At 43.2% G+C, this 23,081-nt stretch overlaps 1 protein-coding gene across 2 annotated transcripts in view; it reads left to right on the top strand.

The window, feature by feature from the left end:
• The window catches only part of MAN2A1 (mannosidase alpha class 2A member 1), a 314,922-nt gene that overhangs the window by 110,302 nt on the left and 181,539 nt on the right, over positions 1-23,081 (top strand). For both annotated transcript variants that reach the window (XM_073624602.1, XM_073624603.1), the window contains exon 4: positions 7,409-7,580. In XM_073624602.1, the coding sequence (XP_073480703.1) occupies positions 7,409-7,580 (172 nt within the window). The remainder of the gene's footprint in view (positions 1-7,408; positions 7,581-23,081) is intronic.

The raw sequence follows: 23,081 nt of genomic DNA on the forward strand, positions 1-23,081 counted from the left end.
CTTGTGAAAGTTATAGAGTCCAAAAGCTATGGTGCCAATATCTGAAAATTGATCCACCTGAAGTACTGACGGCCTATCTAATTTCTTCAGACCCTAACATGCCAGAAAAGTACAAATACCCCCCAAATTACCCCTTTTTGGAAAGAAGACATTCCATGGTATTTAGAAAGATGCATGGTGAGTTTTTTGAAGTTGTCATTTTTTCCCACAATTCTTTGCAAAATCAATTGTTGTTTTTTTTTTTTTTTTTTACTTTGTTTTTTTTTCACAAAATTGTCATATTAGCAGGTTATTTCTCACACACCGCATATGCATACCACAAATTACACCCCAAAACACATTCTGCTATTACTCCCGAGTATGGCGATACCACATGTGTGAGACTTTTACACAGCGTGGCCACATACAGAGGCCCAACATGCACGGAGCACCTTCAGGCGTTCTGGAGCACCCAGGCCAATTCTGACATTTCTCTCCTACATGTAAAAATCATCATTTATTAGCTAGAAAATTACATGGAACCCCAAAACATTATATATGTTTTTTTTAGCAAAGAACCTAGAGAATACAATGGTGGTCATTGCAACTTTTTATCTCGCATGGTATTTGCGCAACAATTTTTTTAACGCTTTAAAAAAACCAAAACCGTAAAGTTAGCCCAATGTTTTTGCATAATGTGAAAGATGAAGTTACGCTGAGTAAATAGGTACCCAACATGTCACCTTTCAAAATTGCACGTGCTTGTGGAATGGCGCCAAATTTCGCTACTCAAAAATCCCCATAGGCGATGCTTTAAAATGTTTTACTGGTTACATATTTTGAGTTACAGCGGAGGTCTAGGGCTAGAATTATTGCTCTTGTTCTACTGATCGCAGCAATACCTCACATGTGTGGTTTGAACACAGTTTTCATATGTGGGATGGACTTACGTATGCGTTCGCTTCTGCATGCGAGCACACAGGGACATGGGCGCTTTAAAAAATTTTTTTTTTATTGTTCATTTTACTTTATTTTAGTTTGATGCTTTTTTCCCCAAAAAATGTTTTTGACCACTTTTATTCCTAGTACAAGGAATGTAAACATCCCTTGTAATAGGAATATGGCATGACAGGTCCTCTTTACAGTGAGATAGAGAGACCCCACATCTCACCTCTAGGCTGGGAAGCCTGAAATAAAAAAAAGATCCTGGCTTCGATCGTAGCAGTGAGTCGGTAGAAGCACCGGAGGGCGGTGGGAGGGGGGGACATCTCCTCTCGCCTCCCGTAAGAACGATCAAGCAGTGGAACAGCTGCTATGATCGTTCTTATGGTGTAGGGAATCACCGGCTGAAAAATCTGATATCCGAATGATGCATTTTTTTTTTTTAAACACAAAGTTGTCCAATTATACAATATTTCTAACACATAGCATGTACATATCAAAAATGACACCCCAAAATAGATTCTCCTACTCCTCCTGAGTATGGCGATACCACATGTGTGAGACTTCCACAGCCTGGCCACATACAGAGGCCGAGTACAGCCGATCATGGCAGGGTATGGCCGATCATGGCTGGGTATGGCCGATCATGGCTGGGTATGGCCGATCATGGCTGGGCATTGCAGAGCATGGATGGATGGATGTCACTGTGCAGCGCTGTGGGTACTACACATCCAGCCCACAGCGCTGTTGCCGTCCATCCCCCTCTCCGCTCACAGTGTACCCATCGGTACAGATGACGCCAGTTTGTTTATATGTGATCGCTCCGTCATTTGACAGAGCGATCACTTGGTAAACGGCCGTGATCAGCGGCCATTTACTGGGATCCGTGATGCGCCGGGTCCTCCGGACGCAGCGGTCACGGATGTGTTCAGGTGCGCACCCCAGGGGGCGCGCGAGAGGGGAATTCTGGGAGGACGTCATAGTACGCCCTCCCAGAGTTAAGCAACCGCCCTGCAGCCGTCATTCGGCTATGGGCCGGTTGTTTAAGTGGTTAATTCATTAAAGTAATTTTTCCAAAAAAATTGCATTTGAAAAACCGCTGCGCAAATACAGTGTGACATAAAATATTGCAACAACCATCATTTTATTCTCTAGGGTGTCTACTAAAAAAATATATGTTTGGGGGTTCTAAGTAATTTTCTAGCAAAAAAAAATTATTTTAACTTGAAACCAACAAATGTCAGAAAAAGGTTTAGCGTTTAAGTGGTTAAACTTTTTTTCATTTACACAGGAAGTCTATTCCATTGACAAACTGTTACAATGTTTATACTTAAGTTCAACTGATAAAGAATGTTTTGTTTCTTGGCAGACTGCCCAGTTTTTCTCTTCCTTTCTTTTGAGGGCTGTGGCTTCAGAAGAACAGAGAGAATTCTTTGCATAGAAAGAATTGTGAAACACTTTAGTCATGATCGAGATAACAATTCTTGACGATTAATTGTGCAGCTCTACGTGACAGTGCATATTTTTAGCATTGATCACTGTATTGGCATCACTGGTTCCCACAATTGTCTGCCACAATATCGCCAGCCCGCTATAAGTTGCTGATCACAACCGTTACTAGTATAAAAAAGAGGTATTCCATAAATATATCCCATAATTTATAGATGCTATAACATTCGCGGGAAACCAATCGATATAAGCTTATTAGGATTAGATTAGATTATTAGGATTTTTTTTTTTTTTTTATGAAAAACATGTAGAAGAATACATATGAGCCTAAATTTATGAAGAAATTCTATTTTTATTTTTTAATAGAATATAAAAAATATTGTGTTTTAAAAAAAAAAAAAAAAAAAAATTGTCGGGCTTTTCTTGTTTATAGTGCAAAAAAAATAAAACCGCAGAGGTGATCAAATACCACCAAAAGAAAGCTCTTTTTGTGGGAAAAAAAAATGACAAATATTGTTTGGGTACATCGTTGCACAACCGCGCAATTGTCAGTATTGCAAAAAAAGCTTGGTTTTGAAGGGGGGTAAATCTTCTGGAGGTCAAGTGGTTAAAGATTCAATGTTTTCGATTGTAAACAAAAAATATGAGTTTGAGAGTTGCAAATCGTTGCAATCTGTTTTTATGTAGATTTTGCACAGCGTCCCAACTTTTTTGGAATCGGTTATATAAAAACGCTGGCACTGTAGCGGCATTACTTTGGGACACAAAGCTGAAAGAATGCAGAACTGGAAAGTCAGTATTTGTAAACTGCCATCAGGTGCCGGGGCAGTAACTTAGAATGTACAAAAACCATTGTATCTGCCTGATGGCTAATGAATTCAAATTTTCAGAGGCAGAGGGCGCTTCAATGGCAGCTTCCATACCTATTTACTAAAGGTGTTTTTTTTTTTTTTTTCAAATATTTTATTTCTTAACCATCAAAGGCGAGTCTAGCTTCTCACAACAGTCATATATACACAATAACTTTAACTGATATATTTAAGGAAATAGAACAATAGTCTAAAAATAGAAATCAGATCGATCATAGCACCCTCAATATACATCCAGTGAGAATTAAAGCCAATATTTCAGCTACCACAGGGAACACCCCGAGTCCCTATACCCGGGGTCGCCCTATCTATTTTCCATTTTCTAAATTACTAAAACTAAAACAAAAATAAATTAAAAAAAAAGGGGCTGGGGGTGGAGGGTAGGGAAGGAGAAGGAGATAGGGAGGGAGGGGGAGCCCTGGATAGATAATAAATAGCTAATTGTCAGGTATCTAGTTATGATACCGATGCCCTATGCCTGACAATCATGAGTTAAGCAAGGTCAAACCACCTTCAGAGAGGATAAACATATTCCACCGTCTCCATAACTCAAAGTACTATTCTTGCTTGTTTTGTGCTGAAAGTATGAGATCTTCCATCTTATTGATCTCTTCCACCTTCTGAAGCCAGCATCCTACAGTAGGAGGTAGCGTGTTTTTCCACCTAAGAGGGATACATGCTTTAGCAGCATTTACTAAATGTCGTAAAATAGATTTCTCATATTTTTTTTAACTAGGGTAGTCGTAAAATGTAATGGTAAAAAAACTGGATCCTCAGGTATCCTATAATCTGAATTTTTGAATAATGTTCCGTACTTCCCTCCAATATGGTATTATCTTTGAACAGGACAAAAAATGTGTAGCATCGTACCTACCTCCTCCAGACATCTCTAACAGCGATCTGGCATTTCAGGGTAAAATTTATGTAGCATCTGTGGAGTATGGTACCACCGTGTCCATATTTTGTAGTTAGTCTCCTGGATCTTAGTACAGATAGATAATTTCGGCGAGAGTCTAATCAGGTTTTGTCTTTTGACTAGTTTACATTTTGTACCATCTAGACGGAATACCAAATTAGTATTCCGTCTTAGTAATCAAATTTTGAAAAATTACTTTGTGGTTATACCACCGCCTGTTGCATTAAAGTTTTCCCACATACGGAAAGGGGGGGAGTGGGGAAGGGATGGGAAATGGGGAGAGAGGAAGTAAGGATCTAGGGGGGGTGAGCGGTATACAGACATCCATTGTTCCCATATCCTCCCCCTCTGTATCCCTCTACCAGGGCTTAGGTATAATATTGTGTATAGACCTTAGTAAAATTTTGTAGGTCACAAAAAGGAAAGGAGGGTTTTCCTCAACCAAAAATAGAAAACTTTGTTTTACCTCATTTCTATGGCGAAAGGTTTATGCTGCTGTTTGTCCTGGTAGGGAGTACAGCTCATTGAATAAGGGGTTCCTTGAACTGGAGTTTTTCAGGCAGTTGCATCTTAATGCGCAATGCCCAGGAAGTCATTGAGCAGGACACGGCTGTTGGAGTCGACACTTTAATCATTAAAGTACACATAATTTGAATCCTCTTCATTTCCAGTCAATCAGCTTTTTTGCACTTTGCTGAGTTATTAAAGCACTGGAATAAGGAGAATTTGGATATTTGTATTGGTGCTTTGTTAATGTTAGATTTCAGTGATAACCCGCATTTGTGTTCCATTGAGAACTACTTATCCACAGACAGACGGGACTTGTAGCTTATCAATTTACAGTTCTCTGTGAATGACGTGGCTGTGCAGGTGGATCGACGCACAGCCACACAAATTTCAAATCTGACAGCTGCTGCTGGGGTTGAAGAACTTTGCAGGCTGTTAGAGGGGGGCAGTTTTGGAGATAGGGAGTCCACTTGGCACCACGCTACATATTACACCCTAAATATCGGTGTAACATGGTGGAGTTAGCCTTTAAACTGATACACAAATAGGTTGGACTGGATGGACCTGTGTTTTTCCAACCTTCAAGGTCTAAGCCCTGGTTGACACTAGAAGTTGCATGTGAATTGCACAGAAACCACGCTCTATTCCTGTGCAGTTCACTTATGATTCAGCGTGGTGCCATTTGAGGCCATTCATTTTCAATGGGATCAAATTGCTCCACATTGCACCAAAGACATGCAGGCACCTTTTTTTTGGAGCCACTCTGCAACCGAATCTCATTGTTGTTTTTGTACTGTGCGATCCGGTGCAGGCAAACCCAACAGCATTTGAAATCCATTTGGGGAGTCATTAACTTTGTATTGACACCCGCATCAGATCACAAACACAAGGTCTGCTTGCACTAGATCATATGGTAAAAAATGACCATGCGACCTGGTTGCAGTGCAGTTCCAAAAAAGGTGCATATGTGTTAACGGGTTAACTCCATGTTTTAGTGAACTTTTAAATAGTTTGGACCAGCTTGATCCAAATTGACTATATTTCCTTCACTAGAAAATACTGCTGCTATGAGCAATGTAGGAACTGTATATAGTAGAGAGATGCGCCGAAACATATCGGCCTGTAAATGGTTATCGGCCGATGAGAGGAAAAGGTGGCAAAAATGGCGCAGAAAACTCACACGATTTTGCCGCGATTTTAACTACGATTTTACTGTGCTTCTGGTGTGTTTTTCATAGGTCATGTGGCTCAAAAACGTAACAGCATTAGTGATGTGTTCTTGCTGCGTTTTCAATGTATTTAAAAGGGAGATGCTTTTTTTTTTTTTTAAACTGACCAAAAATGCAGCAAGTAGGATTTTTAACACCACAACAGAAGCGCAACGAACCAGTGCAAAGACGCACACAGAATTTAACCCTACGTTCACATCTCTGCGTGTGGGTGCGGGAATTGCAGTGATTCCCGCAACCACCTGCAGTGAAAACACTGCTCTGTGGAAACGCGTAGGGCTGCCATTCTAAAAGGCAGCCCCACGCATGTAAAATTGCAGTGCAGTTGTGGGAACCGTAGGGAAATCGCATGGTCAAAAAGACCTTGCGATTTCCCTGCAGCTGTGGATTTGATAAGGTGCTTGCACCTTTTTTGTGTTCAAACGCAGGCTGCCGGGCGCACACAAAACTTGGATATGTGAGCCTATTCTTTGCGCTAAAGGTGCCAATAATGGCCAAGAATAAATTCAAATTCAAAAAGTCTAATATAATATATAATTCTATATAAAAATATATATTTTTGAAAAACTGCCATTTTCAGTTTTCGGCCAAGTGCATCCTGTATTTTCGGATTCGGCACCAACATTTCCATTCGGTGCACCTCTACTACCCTCAGCTACAAACCTTATAGAGCGCTGTGTTCATGCAGTGGGACAAGGGCTTCCTATCCAGAACTAAATTGAATCGGGCTGCTCAGCCATTCACAGGAAGCTTTGTATTTTCTGAATGAATAGAAAGCTTCCTCTGGCTGAGGTAGAGATTGTGATGTCATCTGCCACCTCGCTATCTAAGACAATCAGAGGAAGCTTTGAATTCATTCATAGAATACTCTTGTGAATGGCTGAACAGTGCTCAACTCTATTTTGTTCGTGGAGTGAGATGGGAAGTCTCCATCCCGGAATACAGCGCTGTGTACTATATGTAGTTGATGCTACATACAGTTTATAGAGCACACACAGTGCCTGCATGTTTTAGTGAAGGAAATGGTGTGTTTGGACCAGCTTGGAGGATGGAGTTGGGCGTTAACTTTTATTTAACTAATAAAAAACAGGAACACACAATAGTTCACAGGGAGAACAGCAGGCAGAGGGGGAGAGGCAAGCAGGGTGGCTGCATATGACTGCAGCTGCAAGAGCTGAGACTAGAAGGTCGAGTGTTGAAGCTCCAAGAGCTCGGTAAAAATAAAAATTGTAAATGAAAAGAGAATTCAACTATGTGGTATGCACCTTGTTGGACTTAACCCTTAGTAATCAAGTACATTTCACAAAGTGACTGAATTCCTAGAGTTCACCTTTTTAAAAATGAAATGTGATGGTCTTTACAGTATCTCACATTCTATGTATGCAAAATGAACTGTGAATTAATACTGAATTTCTGTCTTCTGAAATCGGCTAAGAATTATTCTACAGAATTTGTGGTATTTCTCTATAGAAACGTTTTACTCTGCCAGTGCCTCACAGTTCAAATCTCTCTTCCAGGTTGGCTGAAAACCTTTGATGACTATTTCAGAGACCAGACGATGCACATTCTTAATAACATGCTTTTGAAACTACAAGAAGATAAGGGGAAAAAGTTCATCTGGTCTGAGATTTCATATTTCGCCAAATGGTGGGATGGTATTGATAACCAGAAGAGAGAAGCAGTAAAGAAGTATGTTTCTCTTTTTTTCCCTTTTTTTTTCCTATTACTTTTTGTATAGAATTATATAACTTGTATATTGTGGAAAAGGGAAAAATGATTAGAGTACTACACAAATGAGAAACTCTCTCTATATAGGAGGCGTTTACACATCTCTGGTTATGTCTGTTTATAGGTTGCAGCCAGCATGTAGTGGTCTGACATGGAGGGCAGCTACAAATTGGAATCCCCTGTTCTGGCTCCTGCCTACTGAGCTCCCAAAGACAGTCGCATAGCACTGGCAGTAGTTAGGGAAGAAAAAATCATCAGGCACCAGCAATAATGGCATATTAGTGTCAATAGGCTGGTAGGGGCCAGCTTCCTAATATCTTTTTAGATAGCCTGTGGCCACAAAAGGTGGTCCCATGGTGCCACCAGTTGGAAAGTGCTGCGCTAAAAGGTAGTGCTGAGATGAAAACCAATGTAAAAATGGCCACATTTGATAACACGTTGTACACATATGTAAAAAGACTCACACATATGACAGGATGGAAATATAAATATAAAAATAAATGAACTGTATATTAGGGCTGCAACCAACGATTATTTTCATAATCGATTAGTTTGCCGATTTGTTTCGATGAATCGGATAAAAACCTCAAAAGTTTGATGTATAATCTAGTTAATATGCGAAGTGTAAAAACATATTTATTCTATATGCATTTTATCCACATATATCTCTATGCAGTGGTAAATATAAATAATCAGCTATATGGTTGGGGAACAAAATAGCTAATCCACTCTGAGAATAACAGAATAAATATACAGTATATACTTTTTACGTTGAACCTGATACATAACACAGAACTGAAAGAAAAAAAATATATATTAAAAAAAAAAAAAAAACACTTAAGACCTAAAACACCGTTTTGCAGATTTTCAGACAGAACTGTAATATATTATGCATGACAGACTTCCTTGTCATAGACAGGTAGCTTGATACATGGCCATACATGAACAAATTTTTCCTTCGAAAATGTTTGTTATAAGAACGCTTGTTCGATTTTCTAATCGTTAGTGGGATCAAAATGACATTCGCTTTCAATGGAGTAGAATATAAAACTTTTCTCGATTGAACAAGTTTTCAGGCAGTGTATGCGGTTTTGAAATTACCGTATTTATCGGCGTATAACTCGCACCTTCATTTTAAGAGGGAAGTTTCAGGAAAAAAAATAAAATTTTAAATAAAGAACTTTGAAGCAAAATAAGGGTCACGGTCCATCAATGCAGCCTCACCAGTAATGCAGCCTGCACCGTGCCCATCAGCAACCTCGCCATTGCAAATTAATGCAGCCTGCAGTGCCCATCAGCAGCCTCTCCATTGCCCATTAATGCAGCCCAATAATTCAGCCTCACCATTGCAAATTAATGCAGCCTGCTCATCTGCAGCCTCGCCAGTGCCAGATTACACAACGCCACGATCTCCTGTGTACCCAGCGATCAGTCACACACAATCCCGCCTCCTGTGATATACAGAACAGTGGTCCAATCCTGGGCCAGAAGGTGGGACTGTGTGTGACTGAGTACCAGGTACACAGGAGATTACTGCTATGTGTAATCCGGCGGCGCTCACCCCCTCCTTCTACTCAGACAGGAATTGGCGTATAACACGCACACACACGTTTTCCCTCTGATTTTGAGGGGGAAAAAGTGCGTGTTATATACCGATTAAATATGGTACATTCATTTTAAATTTGAATGTTAAAAGCATGTGAAAATTTGGAACGACATCCAACCACTTTTTTTTTTTTTTTTTTTTTTCTTTTTTATCACCCGTCATGATGGGATTAAAAAAAACAAAAATTAGCCCTTTTTGTAGTACAAAACAAGCAGATATAAGGGGTTCATTTATAGTATGGAACATTTCTGGCTCCTCCTGCTTTCAGAGTGCCCCTATAACAAGGTAAAAAACGTCTGCCATTAGAATCACTTTCTTCTCCTGCCCAGGACTACATGTCCAACAAGGCATTGCTCCTCACTCGTTTACAAGTTCTCAGGTACTTGTTGACATGTTTGCACGGTGTACTGAGCTGTATATGTCCTGCACTGTATTTTATGAAATGTAAACAAAGGTATTCTGTGTGCAGACCAACTAATCTGACTAAAAAGCCTTTTTAGTTTGTCATTTGAATTGTTTGTTTTAGTCGTATTTTAGTCAACTAAAATCGAATGGGTTTAGTTAAATTGAATGCACTATTTAAACCTTAATTTAGAATTGCCAAACTCCTTATATACTCCTGGAGTAAAAAATCAAAAAATAACTTTATTTATGGTAATAAGGTTTGAGCATGCACTACAGACACAGATTTAGCCGTTGCAATATATAACGTCTTTATAAAGAAAACTAAGATTCATAAACAAAAATATTGCTTTTTGCCAAACAAAATGTTCAACTTGAAAATATAAAACAAACCCCCAAAAACTGTAAACTCTATTGACTGTAATGTCATTGCACATATTACCTGAATATATTAACAACTTTAAAATATCAAGAAAAAAATAATTAAAAGCCTTTTTGTTATTTTTTTTTTCTTTTAGCAGTTTAGTAGATGCCCCCTACATATTCTTATGTGGTAGTGCAGTGTAATTTTGATTTCAAATTTCAATTTAGTTTTAGTCCAGTCCTAGCCTTGGTCGTATTTTAGTCATCTCAATTGTTTTAGTCATATTTTAGTAGACTAAAATATAGTATTAATTTAGTCAACTAAAATATTTTAGTCGACGAAATTAACACTGGCTGGGATCACAATACGAATAAAATAGTACCCTAAAGCCATGTTTATATCACTCAACTGTTCATAAATATACAATTCTAAAGCTGTCTAATAATTCTTCCAACGTACCACACACACGTACCAAAATATAGACCACACCTGTAAAGAAACTAGCGAAAGTTTGTCTGTAAAATCCTTTCCAATTTGTAAAAACTGTCATTTATGACCCATTAACCACTTCCCGACCAGCCGTCGGCAGAATGGCACGGTGGGCGAAACGATGTAGCTGTACGTCAGCCACAACGATCGGATACCCCCTAAACCCCCCTAATAAAGGTTTAAGACCCTTGATCACTCCCTGTCACCAGTGATCACCATATTAGTGTCACGGGTGACGCTGGTTAGTTTTGTTTTTTTTTTTTTATAGCGTCAGGGCACTCGCCGTACATTACCTAATAAAAGGTTTAACCCCCTGATTACCCGGTGAGTGATATCCGGTTTTAGCATCAGTTAGGGTCTGCGTCATCCCAGGCAGCGTCAGATTAGGGCCAGTAGCGCCAACACCCACGCATGCACCATACACCTCCCTTAGTAGTATAGTGTCTGAACGGATCGATATCTTTAATCTGATCAGAACTATATTAGCGTCCCCAATAGTTTAGGGTTCCCAGAAACGCAGCGTTAGCGGGATCAGCCCAAATACCTGATAGCACCTGCATTTAGCCCCTCCGCCCAGCCCACCCAAGTGCAGTATAAATTGATCACTGTCTATTACAAAACACTAAATATTCGCAGAGTCATCCCTGATCCCTGCGCACACTAAGTTTTTTTTTTTTTGTTGTAGCATTTGAAGCAGTCGCTGACAGTCGGGTGCTCTTTTTTTTTTACTGTGAGACTCACTAGTTGTACCAGTAAATTTAGAGGCCAAAATGTCCAATCGAAGGTACACTAGTGAAACACGTTTCTGAGAATGACAGATGAGTGAAGAGAAAGTCACTTATCTGTCAGATTCAGGCTCAGAATATGAACCTGTAGACAGCAGCGGCACCCTGACCGATAACTGACGACGGAGTAGTAGTCCCTGCCAAGGTCAGGCGTACCCGACCCTGTTCTGCTGTTGTTGAGGTGCAAGAACTGCAGGGCTCTCGTATGGAGCAGAGAGCCAGTACTAGTGCCGCTTATCCTTCTGGTGAACTGGCAAGCACCAGCGGCCTAGTACATCCTGGTTGTACATCCAGCACTGCAGTAACACTTGGCGATGTGGCGAGTGCCATAAGTGCAGTTCAAGCTGGTGAGGTGGCTAGCACAACTAGTGTCCCACAGCCACCAAGAAGACAAAGACAGGCCCGTCGAGCCCATAGTGCCCTTCCTGCTGCATTTGCCTATCCGAATTGGGAGCCCACCACTTCTGCAGCACCCGCACTTCCCCCATTCCCTTGCCAACTAGGAATTCAGGTGGAAACAGTTGATTTTACGTCACTTGATTTTTATTTGCTGTTTTTCACAGAACATCTCTATAGATCTATTGTGGACCAAAGCAATTTGTATGCTGGTCAATTCATCGCTGCTACTCCCTAGTTGATCCTTGCCAGAGATTGGAGACCTATTACGGTCTCCAAATTTAAGACATTTTCTGGGCCTATCCCTCCTCATGGGCATAACTAAAAAAAGTGAGTTGCGGTCATATTGGTCCACTGACCCAATTCACCATATGCCCGTGTTCTCTGCCTCCATGACCAGGACACGATACAAGCAGATCTTGCGGTTCTTGCATTTCAATGACAATGAACTCCGTCATCCTCGGGGTGACTCTGAATACGATCGGCTCTACAAAATTCGGCCCCTCTTAAACCACTTCAACCAGTAGTTTGCTTGTTTAATCCCGATCAAGTTGTCTGTGTTGATGAGTCCCTGATTAAGCGTTCTGTCCTCCCTTCACACAGACACGATGGTCCAAATTCAAACGATGACTGGTGTTGTGAAGAAACCCCTCTGTGTCCACGAATATAACCTTAATATAGGAGGGGTGGACCTCAACGACCAGTTGTTAGCGCCGTACCTAATTGTCCGTAAGGCCAGATACTGGTATAAAAAAGTGTCTGTATATTTATTCCACAATTGGCTCTGCTGAATGCTTTTGTGCTATACAAAGCTTCAGGACGAACTGGATCCTTCCTTAAATTCCAGGAAGAGATCATCACAGCTCTTCTGTTTCCAAACTGTGCCATGGCCCAACTTCCCAATCCAAATTCAGTGAGCCGGCTGCATGGGAGGCATTCTTTATATGTCCTCCCTGGTACCCCTACCCAACGATCACCCCAAAGAAGATGTCATGTCTGCAGAAAGTACGGATATAGGTGTGACACCCGCTTTTATTGTCCCTCCTGTCTTGACATACCTGGTCTTTGTATTGGTGAATGTTTTGAACGCTGTATATTTATTGTTCTCTCTCTATTGTTACTGTATTTTAGAGCTGTAATGTTTTATTTTTACTATGTTTTATTGTATTTGCTTTGCAGGTATGGTACGTCTTACTGTTATACTGTAATGTTACTTTGTTTTATTGTTAACCATCATTTGCTTAGCAGGTACGCCATTCAACTGCAGCACGGGTTTATTTATTCTGACAGCAACAGCGTTTGCTCCCACGTTACATAAAGCCCTGACTCCAGCGTTGTAGCAGGTGATTTCACACCACAGTTAAAAAAAGAGCACATTTGTCGAAGCATGGGTGGAGGAGCGATTTGCTCCTAACATTAGGGGCGGATTGCCCCCATGCTTCGGCATATATTTTTTAGGCACAGATTGCATTAAAAAATCAAGTTGTTTTTATTGAGTTAATGTTTTATCGTTACAATAGTTTGCTTTTCAGGTATGCCATTCAGCTGCAGCACTGATGTATTTATCTTGACAGCAACAGCGTTTGCTCTCACGATACGAAAATCAGCGACTCCAGCGCTGTAGGAGGTGATTTCACCATGTCGGAGGAACAGCAGAAATCTGATCTGCCAGCATTGGCACTTTCCTGTGCACCTGCGCGGCAGAGGTGTGCTACGACGTTCATGGGTGTGCGATTCAGCGGGTTTGCGCATATGAGTGCGCAGTGCTGCAGGCTCATTCTGCGTGGGCACGTGTGCGTCATTGTGCGCACAGCGGGAGTTCCCCTGGGGGCCTATAAAAGACAGCCCTGTGTAGTGTTTCATTGCTGGTTTGTCTTCTCAGCTTCCTGTATCCTGTTCCTGAGCGTTTGTACCTGTGCCTACCCGTTGTGACCCAGAGTGACCAGACCTCTCCTGAATCTCTCCAGCACCTGACCCTTGGCTTACCCTATGGACTTCTCTGCCTGCTTGATTCCTGCGTTTGACCCTCGACCTCCTCCTGGACTCTGCCTTTGCCTGATTCCTGTGTTTATCGGCTTACTTCACTACTGCCTGAAATTCCGTGTTTGACCCCTGGCCTGTTTCTGGACTTTGCCTCTGTGTTTGACTCCCAGCCTCATCTCTGATCCAGCACCAGTTTTCCATCTCCAGTCTCCGTTGTTGGTTTCCTGCCAGGCGAGCTCCTGTTCCAGTGTGAAGTTGTTCTGCACGGACTTCCTATCTGGGACCTTGCTGCTATCTCCCCAACCTGCTGGTGACCTGTGCTTCTCCGTGCCTGATACCCGCTGTGCCACCTCCAGGGGTATTGTGCGCCCAGCTGCAAGGGAAGCCACTCTCAGCAACTCGGCCTGGGTGAGTACCTGACAGTACAAACCAGCCATGTCCGAGGCCGACAGAGCTGGCTCTCCCCTCGAGGCTCTTTGTCAGCAGGTTGTAGCTCTTACCCAAGCTGTTCAGAGACTCCAGGACGGCTACTTTCAAATTGAAGGCCGTCCTGGATGCCACGTCAGCATCCGCCAGCGGAACCTCTTCCCAACAAGATCAACCCAACCCTGCTCTTGCAGTAATAATGACTCTTCCTAAACCCAGGGTTCCCACTCGAACGGTTTTCCGGGAACCAGAAGAAATTCAGGGCATTCAAAAATGCCTGCCTGTTGTACTTAGCCCTCCAACCCAGGACTTTTCATTCCAAGTCTGTGAAGGTGGGATTTGTCATCTCCTTGCTGTGTGACAAATCGCAATCTTGGGCTCACAATCTCCTTGAGCATTAGAGTCCCCTTCTCAGTTCAGTGGACACTTTGATTCAACGTGTCAGCTATATGACGACCCACAGCGCACTGCCACGGCCGAATCCATTTTGCACACCCTGACCCAGGGTAAGAGACCCGTAGAAGACTACACTGTGGATTTTCGAAAATGGTCAGGAGACACCAGCTGGAATGAGGCCGCTCAAGTACCAGTATCGCCAGGGTCTCTTGGAAACTCTAAAGGATGAACTGGCTCTGATGGATACTCCTGCCTCCCTGGAAGACCTGAACCAACTAGCCACCAAACTTGACAGATGCTTACAGGAGCAGCGCTCCGAGTGTTTCCAGGCGCCAGGACCAACCTGGATGCTACCCTCGGGTTCCTCCTGTTCCTGCTTCTGCCATGGTCCCTCCTGACTGCGAACCCATGCAACTGGGTTTAATCCGGTCTTCGCTCACTCCTGATGAAAGACTCCATCGGTGTCGGGCCAACCTTTGCTTGTACTGTGGAGAAGCGGGCCATTTCTTACACAGCTGCCCTGTGAGACCTAGTAAGTTCCGTCCACAGTTTGCCATGAACTTCCAAGTTGTTAGTTCTAGCCAGTCTCACCTTGTCCTCCCAGTCTCTTTTCAGGTGGCGGAAGAGGAGGTTCCACTGCTGGCCATCGTTAACTCGGGAGCCTGCAGTTGTTTCCTAGACTCGTCCCTCGCCCAAAGTCTGCATGTCCCTCTCCAAGTCAAGAAACAACTCCTGCAAATACATCTGGCAGATGGGTCCCTACCCTGCTCTGGGCCAGTCACCCAAGAAACCAAACCCATTGTTATCTCCACTGACTCTAGCCACAGAGAATTTCTTAGTTTTGACATCATAAGCTCACCCATGTTTCCAATCATTCTGGGATTCCCATGGTTGCAAGCCCATGATCCTCAGATTAATTGGAGCAAGAAAGCAATCCTCTTCCCTTCCGTGTATTGCTCCCAGCATTGTTTCTTGCCAAGCCACAACAAGACTGCTACCTGTCTAGCCATACAGCCAATGCCAGATAATCTCCAGCATGTCCCTACAGCATATGACGAATTTCTGGACATCTTTGACAAAAGAAAAGCTGACAGTTTCCTACCTCATCGACCTTATGATTGCCCTATTGACCTCCTACCTGGTTCTGAGATTCCCTTCGGCCGTATCTTTCTTTTCTCTGAGACTGAATTGGAAGCTCTCCGTTCCTATATCGATGAGAACCTTGAAAAGGAATTCATCCGTCCCTCCTTGTCCCCAGCCGGAGCAGGAATCTTTTTCGTCGAAAAAAAGGACGGATCTCTGAGGCCTTGTGTGGACTATAGAGAGCTCAATAAAATTACTATCAAGAACAGATATCCGTTCCCTCTCATTCCTGAACTTTTCCAGCGTCTCCGAACCGCCCAAATATTTACCAAACTAGATCTCCGGGGTGCATACAATCTTGTTCGGATACCTGCCAGAGACGAGTGGAAGACAGCCTTCAGGTCCAGATTTGGGCACTTCGAATATTTAGTGATGCCTTTCGGGCTTTGTAACGCCCCGGCTGCGTTTCAACACCTGGTCAATGACATCTTCCGTGAGTATCTAGATAACTTTGTGATCGTTTATCTCCATGATATCTTGATTTTTTTTTCCACCACAGTAGAACAACATCAAACTCATGTGAAGAAGGTGCTTTTGATCCTCAGAAAACATGGCCTATACCTAAAAGGAGAGAAGTGTGCATTTGAGAAGGATACAATCCAGTTCCTTGGGTTCATCATCTCTGCAGGAGGGGTCGCAATGGACCCACAAAAAGTTAAAGCTATCCAGGAGTTGCCAGCTCCTGATAAAAAGGGGGTTCAGCGATTCTTTGGTTTTGCCAATTTTTAACGGATTCATTAAAGGTTTTTCCTCAATCATCTCTCCCATCACTCAACTCACCCGCCAGCAGACTAGGTTCCGATGGTCGCAGGAAGCCCAGGGAGCTTTCGATGAATTAAAGAGACTTTTTATGTCATCCCCTGTTCTCCAACATTCCAATCCAGCTTTGCCTCATGTACTAGAAGGATGGATGCCTCGGAGTCTGCGACAGGAGCAATCCTCTCCCAAAGAAGTGGCCAAAAAGCACTGCTTTACCCGGTAGCCTTTGCCTCTTGTAAACTCAGCCCCCCCCCCCCCAGAAAAAAATTACAACGCTGGGGACCGAGAACTATTGGCCATAAAATTTGCTTTGGAAGAATGGAGATACTTACTGGAGGGGGCTTCCCAACCCATCATGATCTTTACGGACCACTGAAACCTAGAATACCTCCGAACAGCCAAGTGCCTTAGACCTCGACAAGCCCGTTGGGCCTTATTTTTCTCAAGGTTTAACTTTCACATTTCCTATCGACCTGGCTCCAAGAATGGGAAGGCGGATGCACTTTCCCGTATGTTTCCAGAAGTTAATGAACCAACAAAACCTGGAACCATCTTATCTCCACACAACTTCCTTTGCCTCATTCAACCCAATCTTAAATCGGCCATCAAACGGGCCTCCAGTCAATGCATCGGATCCGAAGTATCCTCTCTGGAAAAGAAAGATGGGTTGCTATGGGCTCAAGACAAGGTATTTGTTCCTCCCTCACTAAGACTCCAGATTCTACAAACTTTTCACGACCACAAGCTAGCAGGGTACTTTGGAATACAAGACCTCTGGATTAATTAACCGTTCTTTCTGGTGGCCGGGCTGGATACAAGACTGCAAGAATTATGTGCAATTCTGTATCTTCTGTCAACGCAGTAAGGGGTTAAACACCAAGGCCTGGGGGCTTCTAAGATCCTTGCCCATTCCTGAACGTCCCTGGAAAGAAGTCTCTATGGATTTTATCGTGGACTTATCCCCCCTGAGAAGTTTACTACCATCCTAGTAGTTGTCAACCATTTCTCAAAGATGGCGCACTTCATGCCCATGATGGGCACCCCCTTGGCTTCAGCTACTGCAAATATTTTCATAAGAGGTGGTAAGACTTCATGGTGTCCCTCTCAACATTGTGTCCGACAGGGGAATTCAGTTCACTTCAAAGTTTTGGAAGGATCTGTGTAAATCTCTGAAAATCAAGACCTCCCTCTCTTCTGCTTACCACCCACAGAGCAACGGCCAAACAGAGAGGACTAGCAAAGAAGAAGACACAGTAGGGGAGGGGAAAAGAGATTGCTGCTCATCCCTGATATGTAAGCAAAAATAGGAGGAGGATTTCCCCAAGTGGGGTTTTTAGGCAGCGAGGTTTAAACTATTAGACCAATGTTGTATAAAAAGATTGTTTATTATACACAAAATAAATTTACACAAGGATTGTTAAAAAGATGAGCTCTGATATAGAGTGTTTACAAATCTGGTAGAAGCACACACGCATTTATACAGACAAAATTTTTCATAACATCATATAGATATTATCAATATCGAAAAAAGGGGACCTGACGCGTTTCAACCTATGTTATTAAGGTCTTCTTCAGAGGTCTGTCTGTTAAAAAAAAAAAATGCAATGAAAGAATACTTATAAAAGCTTGGTTGCATATACCAAAAGAAGCATATCATATTCCATATAGCATAATTACCCAATATTGCGTGTCCCGTAAGCGAAAAACTTCCTATAGGAGAGGCCCCTTAAAATCAAAATGCCTGCTAACTCTCCCCAAGAGGTCCTGTAACGCCTCCACCAACACAGCCACCGGAGCCGGGGCAAAGGCCAGTGATGGGGCTTACGAGAGGTCACACTGAAGATCACCCCCCACCCGGACCACACGGTCGGTCGGGGAGAAGGCAAACACCTGCAGAAGCCCCAAAAAAAGGCATTTTTGAAAATCGTACTTACGATTTTTATCCAAACATTGTATTAAGAAGTATATGCTTAATTATGTGAGAAAGTAAAAGTAAGATGTGAAAAAGTGGAAGTATCAGTCTATACACATACCTCATATACAGACTGTAATTCTCTAGTATTGGATATATATGTATTTAGAAATAAATGGATCGTGCATGTTATAGTGTGGGAATATTGGGTGCTGAGACTTGAAAAGTAAAAGACTAAGTGTGCAGCATGTATAATATATTATATACGCTGTGTAAAGAAAGAAATTGAATGGAGCGTGTGTACAAATAAGTAACTCAAATATGAGTGCGTGAACAGAGCTGTGAAGGTAAAGTACTAAAAAAAACAAAAAAAGGTAAAAGTGCCCACAAAAGTGTGATAAAACATAGTGAGATAAACAATAGTGATCATAATCAGTGCATTACCTTATACCAATGTGGAAGCAGAATGTGAAACTGCACTGTACTGCCCTTTATATTTAGACCCAAATGTGACCCGACCGGGGATTGGCCACACGGTTTGTCAAGCTCAGTGGACGCTCATCCAAGCAGAGTTGACAGTCTAAGAATATGTAAAGAAAGTAACATTGCATATGATATCAAGCATCCATTATGTATATAAGATCAGTATAATAGACTGATCATTTCATGCAGGGCTAAGGCAGTGCAGAGACACAGTGCTGAAGAGTGTACTTACCAAATGAGAGCTGCAAGAAGGTCAAACCACCCAGATAGGGAAATTGCCAGTGTTTGTGCTGTGAGAGCATATATATATCCTCAATTATGGCCGTATGTTAATTAAGGAGGAATTCCCCGCAGGTGTAATCGCCTCCCCTTACCGCCCCAATCAATGGGAACACTGTGGAGGGCATGGCCGCCAATAGGGCAGCCCTGTGTGATCTCCCCGGCGTTCGGGACGAGCCGGAACCCCGTCCCTGGCGTCATCCTCCCCGAAATCACATGACGCGCCCGCGTCACATGGCACGCATGGGGCCCCGCGCATGCGCAGTGACCAGGAGCATCCGAGGATGTCCCCAAACGCCGTCGGCAAGGGATAAAGCATCCCCGACGCGACAGCCAGAACCAGCCCGGATGTCCGATTGGGGAAAAGGGGGGGAGGAGCCAGCACCGATGGCGGCCCCCTCCCCCCCTTGCCGGGAAGACACATCAGATTGGCCAGCCCTGGCCCAGAGGCCGCCACAGCGGAGCCGCCAAGTCCTAAAGGGGGGAAGGAGACAAGCAAGAGGAAAGAGACATAAATGGTTTACAAGGATAGCTGTATACACATATATGCACATCTTTCTCACATAATTAAGCATATACTTCTTAATACAATGTTTGGATAAAAATCGTAAGTACGATTTTCAAAAATGCCTTTTTTTTTGGGCTTCTGCTGCAGGTGTTTGCCTTCTCCCCGACCGAGCGTGTGGTCCGGGTGGGGGGTGATCTTCAGTGTGACCTCTCGTAAGCCACATCACTGGCCTTTGCCCCGGCTCCGGTGGCTGTGTTGGTGGAGGCGTTACAGGACCTCTTGGGGAGAGTTAGCAGGCATTTTGATTTTAAGGGGCCTCTCCTATAGGAAGTTTTTCGCTTATGGGACACGCAATATCGGGTAATTATGCTATATGGAATATGATATGTTTCTTTTGGTATATGCAACCAAGCTTTTATAAGTAATCTTTCATTGTATATTTTTTTCAACAGACAGACCTCTGAAGAAGACCTTGAATACATAGGTTGAAACGCGTCAGGTCCCCTTTTTTCGATATTGATAATATATATATGATGTTATGAAAAATTTTGTCTGTATAAATGCGTGTGTGCTTCTACCAGATTTGTAAACACTCTATATCAGAGCTCATCTTTTTAACAATCCTTGTGTAAATTTATTTTGTGTATAATAAACAATCTTTTTATACAACATTGGTCTAATATTTTAAACCTCGCTGCCTAAAAACAGAGAGGACTAACCAAACTTTAGAACAATACCTCCGTTGCTTCTGCTCTTGCTCCCAAGATGACTGGTCTACTCTCCTTCCCTGCGCAGAATTTGCCTACAATAATTCCATACACTCTGCCACCAACCAAACACCTTTCTGGGCAAATTACGGGTTCCACCCTTCTTTCCTACCAAATTCCATCCCTGAAGTTTCAACTCCTGCAGTACAGGATCGGATTAGCTTTATCCAAATAAATTTCTTACAGATTCTGGAAGCCATGAAGAAGGCTCAAGAAAGCTATGAAAAGTACTATAATAGAGGGAGAAGAAGTAACCCGAGATTTAAAGTTGGCGATAAGGTGTGGCTATCCGCTATCAATCTCGAACTCCCCTACCCATCACGTAAATTGGACCTGAAGTTCATTGGTCCTTTTGAAATTAGGAGAGCAGTGAACCCCGTGGCTTAAGAACTAGCTTTACCCAGTTTATATAAGATACACCCAGTGTTCCACGCCTCTCTGCTAAAGCCAGTAACCCCCAACAGTCTCAAGGGAACAGAAGAACTCCCTCCCCCTCCAATTGAGATTGAAGGGGAAGAAGAATTCGAAGTACAGGCAAAAATAGACTGCAGAAAAAGGGGGGAAAGGTCCAGTACCTAGTTAAATGGAAGGGGTATCCCCCAGAGGACAGTTCTTGGGAGCCTTCTAACAATGTGCATGCCCCTCACTTAGTGCAGGACTTTCACAGAAGACACCCAGGAATGCTAGCCAGATTGGGCATCCAGAGGCTGCGCCTTGGGGGGGCACTGTCAGAGGAAAAGCAGAAATCTGATCTGCCAGCATCGGCACTTTCCTGTGCGCCTGCTCGGCAGAGGTGTGCTACGGCGTTCACGGCTGCGCGATTCAGCGGGTTCGCGCATACCAGTGTACTTATGTGGAAAAGTGCAGCACTAAAAATTTTTTTTAGATAATGTGTAAAATTGTTAAATATATTACAACCATTAATATTTGCAAATCTGGGATACCACGTGAAGATACCGTGTAGAGAATAGTTATAATAAAATAATGATGTAAATTGCGTGAACCCAGTCCATATATAAGTGACACATATGTTTAGTCCATAAAAGTGATGCAACAAAATGTGACATAAAAAGAAGTAAAAAGTGTGTTGCTAGAAGATCCACCAAAGCTCTGAATGGAGGCTTACCAGAAAAAATGGACCCAGATGGGCATATACCCACTGGGTCAATCAGGTTTGTAAAGTGGGGATCCTTGATGGCAGCTACAGCAGAAGGCACGGTTTGAGGTGGCCTGGAACTCGTAGGCCAACACACATTGTACAAATTGGTGCACAATGTCCAAAGAGGCCAGCTACCAAAGAGAACATCTGTGACCTTGTGCAGTGAAAAAAGAGAGAATAATGCCTTTCAGACCAGCGTCTATCCTTGATGCTCCCTGATGGGAGAGCTCCTCACTCGCGCATACGAGTGGGTGTGCGACGCGTTGTACTGCGTGGGCACGTTCGTGTCGTTGTGCACACAGCGGGAGTTCCCCTGGGGGCCTATAAAAGACAGCCCTGTGTAGTGTTTCATTGCTGGTTTGTCTTCACAGCTTCCTGTTCCTGAGCATTTGTACCTGTGCCTACTCGTTGTGACCCGGATTGACCTGATCTCTCCAGCACCTGACCCTTGGCTTACCCTACGGACTTCTCTGCCTGCTTGATTCCTGTGTTTGACCCTCGGCCTCCTTCTGGACTCTGCCTTTGCCTGATTCCTGTGTTTGATTATCAGCCTACTTCACTACTGCCTGACCTACCGTGTTTGACCCCTGGCCTGTTTCTGGACTTTGCCTCTGTGTTTGACCCCCAGACTCATCTCTGATCCAGCACCAGTTTTCCATCTCCAGTCTCCGCTAATGGGTTCCTGCAAGGGCAGCTCCTGTCAAGTGTGAAGTTGTTCTGCACGGACTTCCTATCTGGGACCTTCCTGCTACATCCCCAACATGCTGGTGACCCGTGCTTCTCCGTGCCTGATACCCGCTGTGCCACCTCCAGGGGTATTGTGCGCCCAGCTGCAAGGGAAGCCACTCTCAGCAACTCTGCCTCGATGAGTACCTGACACACCACCACAGTTAAAAAAGAAAAAAAAAAAATGGTGCTTGTATGTCCATTAGAAGTGGGTGGATGAAGGGCGGTATTCTAATGGTGGGCATACCCACCGATCATTCTTTTTTTTTTCATTCAGCCCACAGGCTGCATGAAATAAAGAACATTGCAATTTATGCCCAACAACGTACTGGTATGTTGCTGGACTTTGAGTGGTTATACCAGAATGATGCCTGCAGGTTTAGGGATCATCTTGGTATCATTCTCTTCAGCCAGCGGTTGGCTTTCATGTAAAAGCAATCATAGCAACTAATTAGCCTCTAGACTGCTTTTGCAAGCAGTGGGAGGGAACGTTCCCCCCCCCCCCCTCAACCGTCTTCCATGGTTTTCTCAGGCTCCCCTGGGCTCCCCAACAGGGAACCCCAGAATGCAGACTGTTGTTCCGTCAGCTGACCATAGTGCTGATTGGAGACCAGAACGGCTGGTCTATGGCCTAAGAAACTGGAAGCTACGAGCATTTCATGACTTTCGCCGGATATAAACAGCACCATTGGGAAAGCATTTTATCACACCGATCTTGGTGTTGTCTGATGCTTTGAGAGCAGAGGAGAGTTATAGGGTCTAATAGGGGTCTATTAGACCCTATAACTAAAAAAAAAAAAGAGTACCTGTCACTGCCTATTGCTTTCATAGGGGATATTTTACATTCCCTGCGATAACAATAAAAATGAGAAAAAAAAA

The sequence above is a fragment of the Aquarana catesbeiana genome, linkage group LG01 (genome assembly GCF_042186555.1).
Source record: "Aquarana catesbeiana isolate 2022-GZ linkage group LG01, ASM4218655v1, whole genome shotgun sequence".
In the NCBI taxonomy this organism is placed as follows: domain Eukaryota; kingdom Metazoa; phylum Chordata; class Amphibia; order Anura; family Ranidae; genus Aquarana; species Aquarana catesbeiana.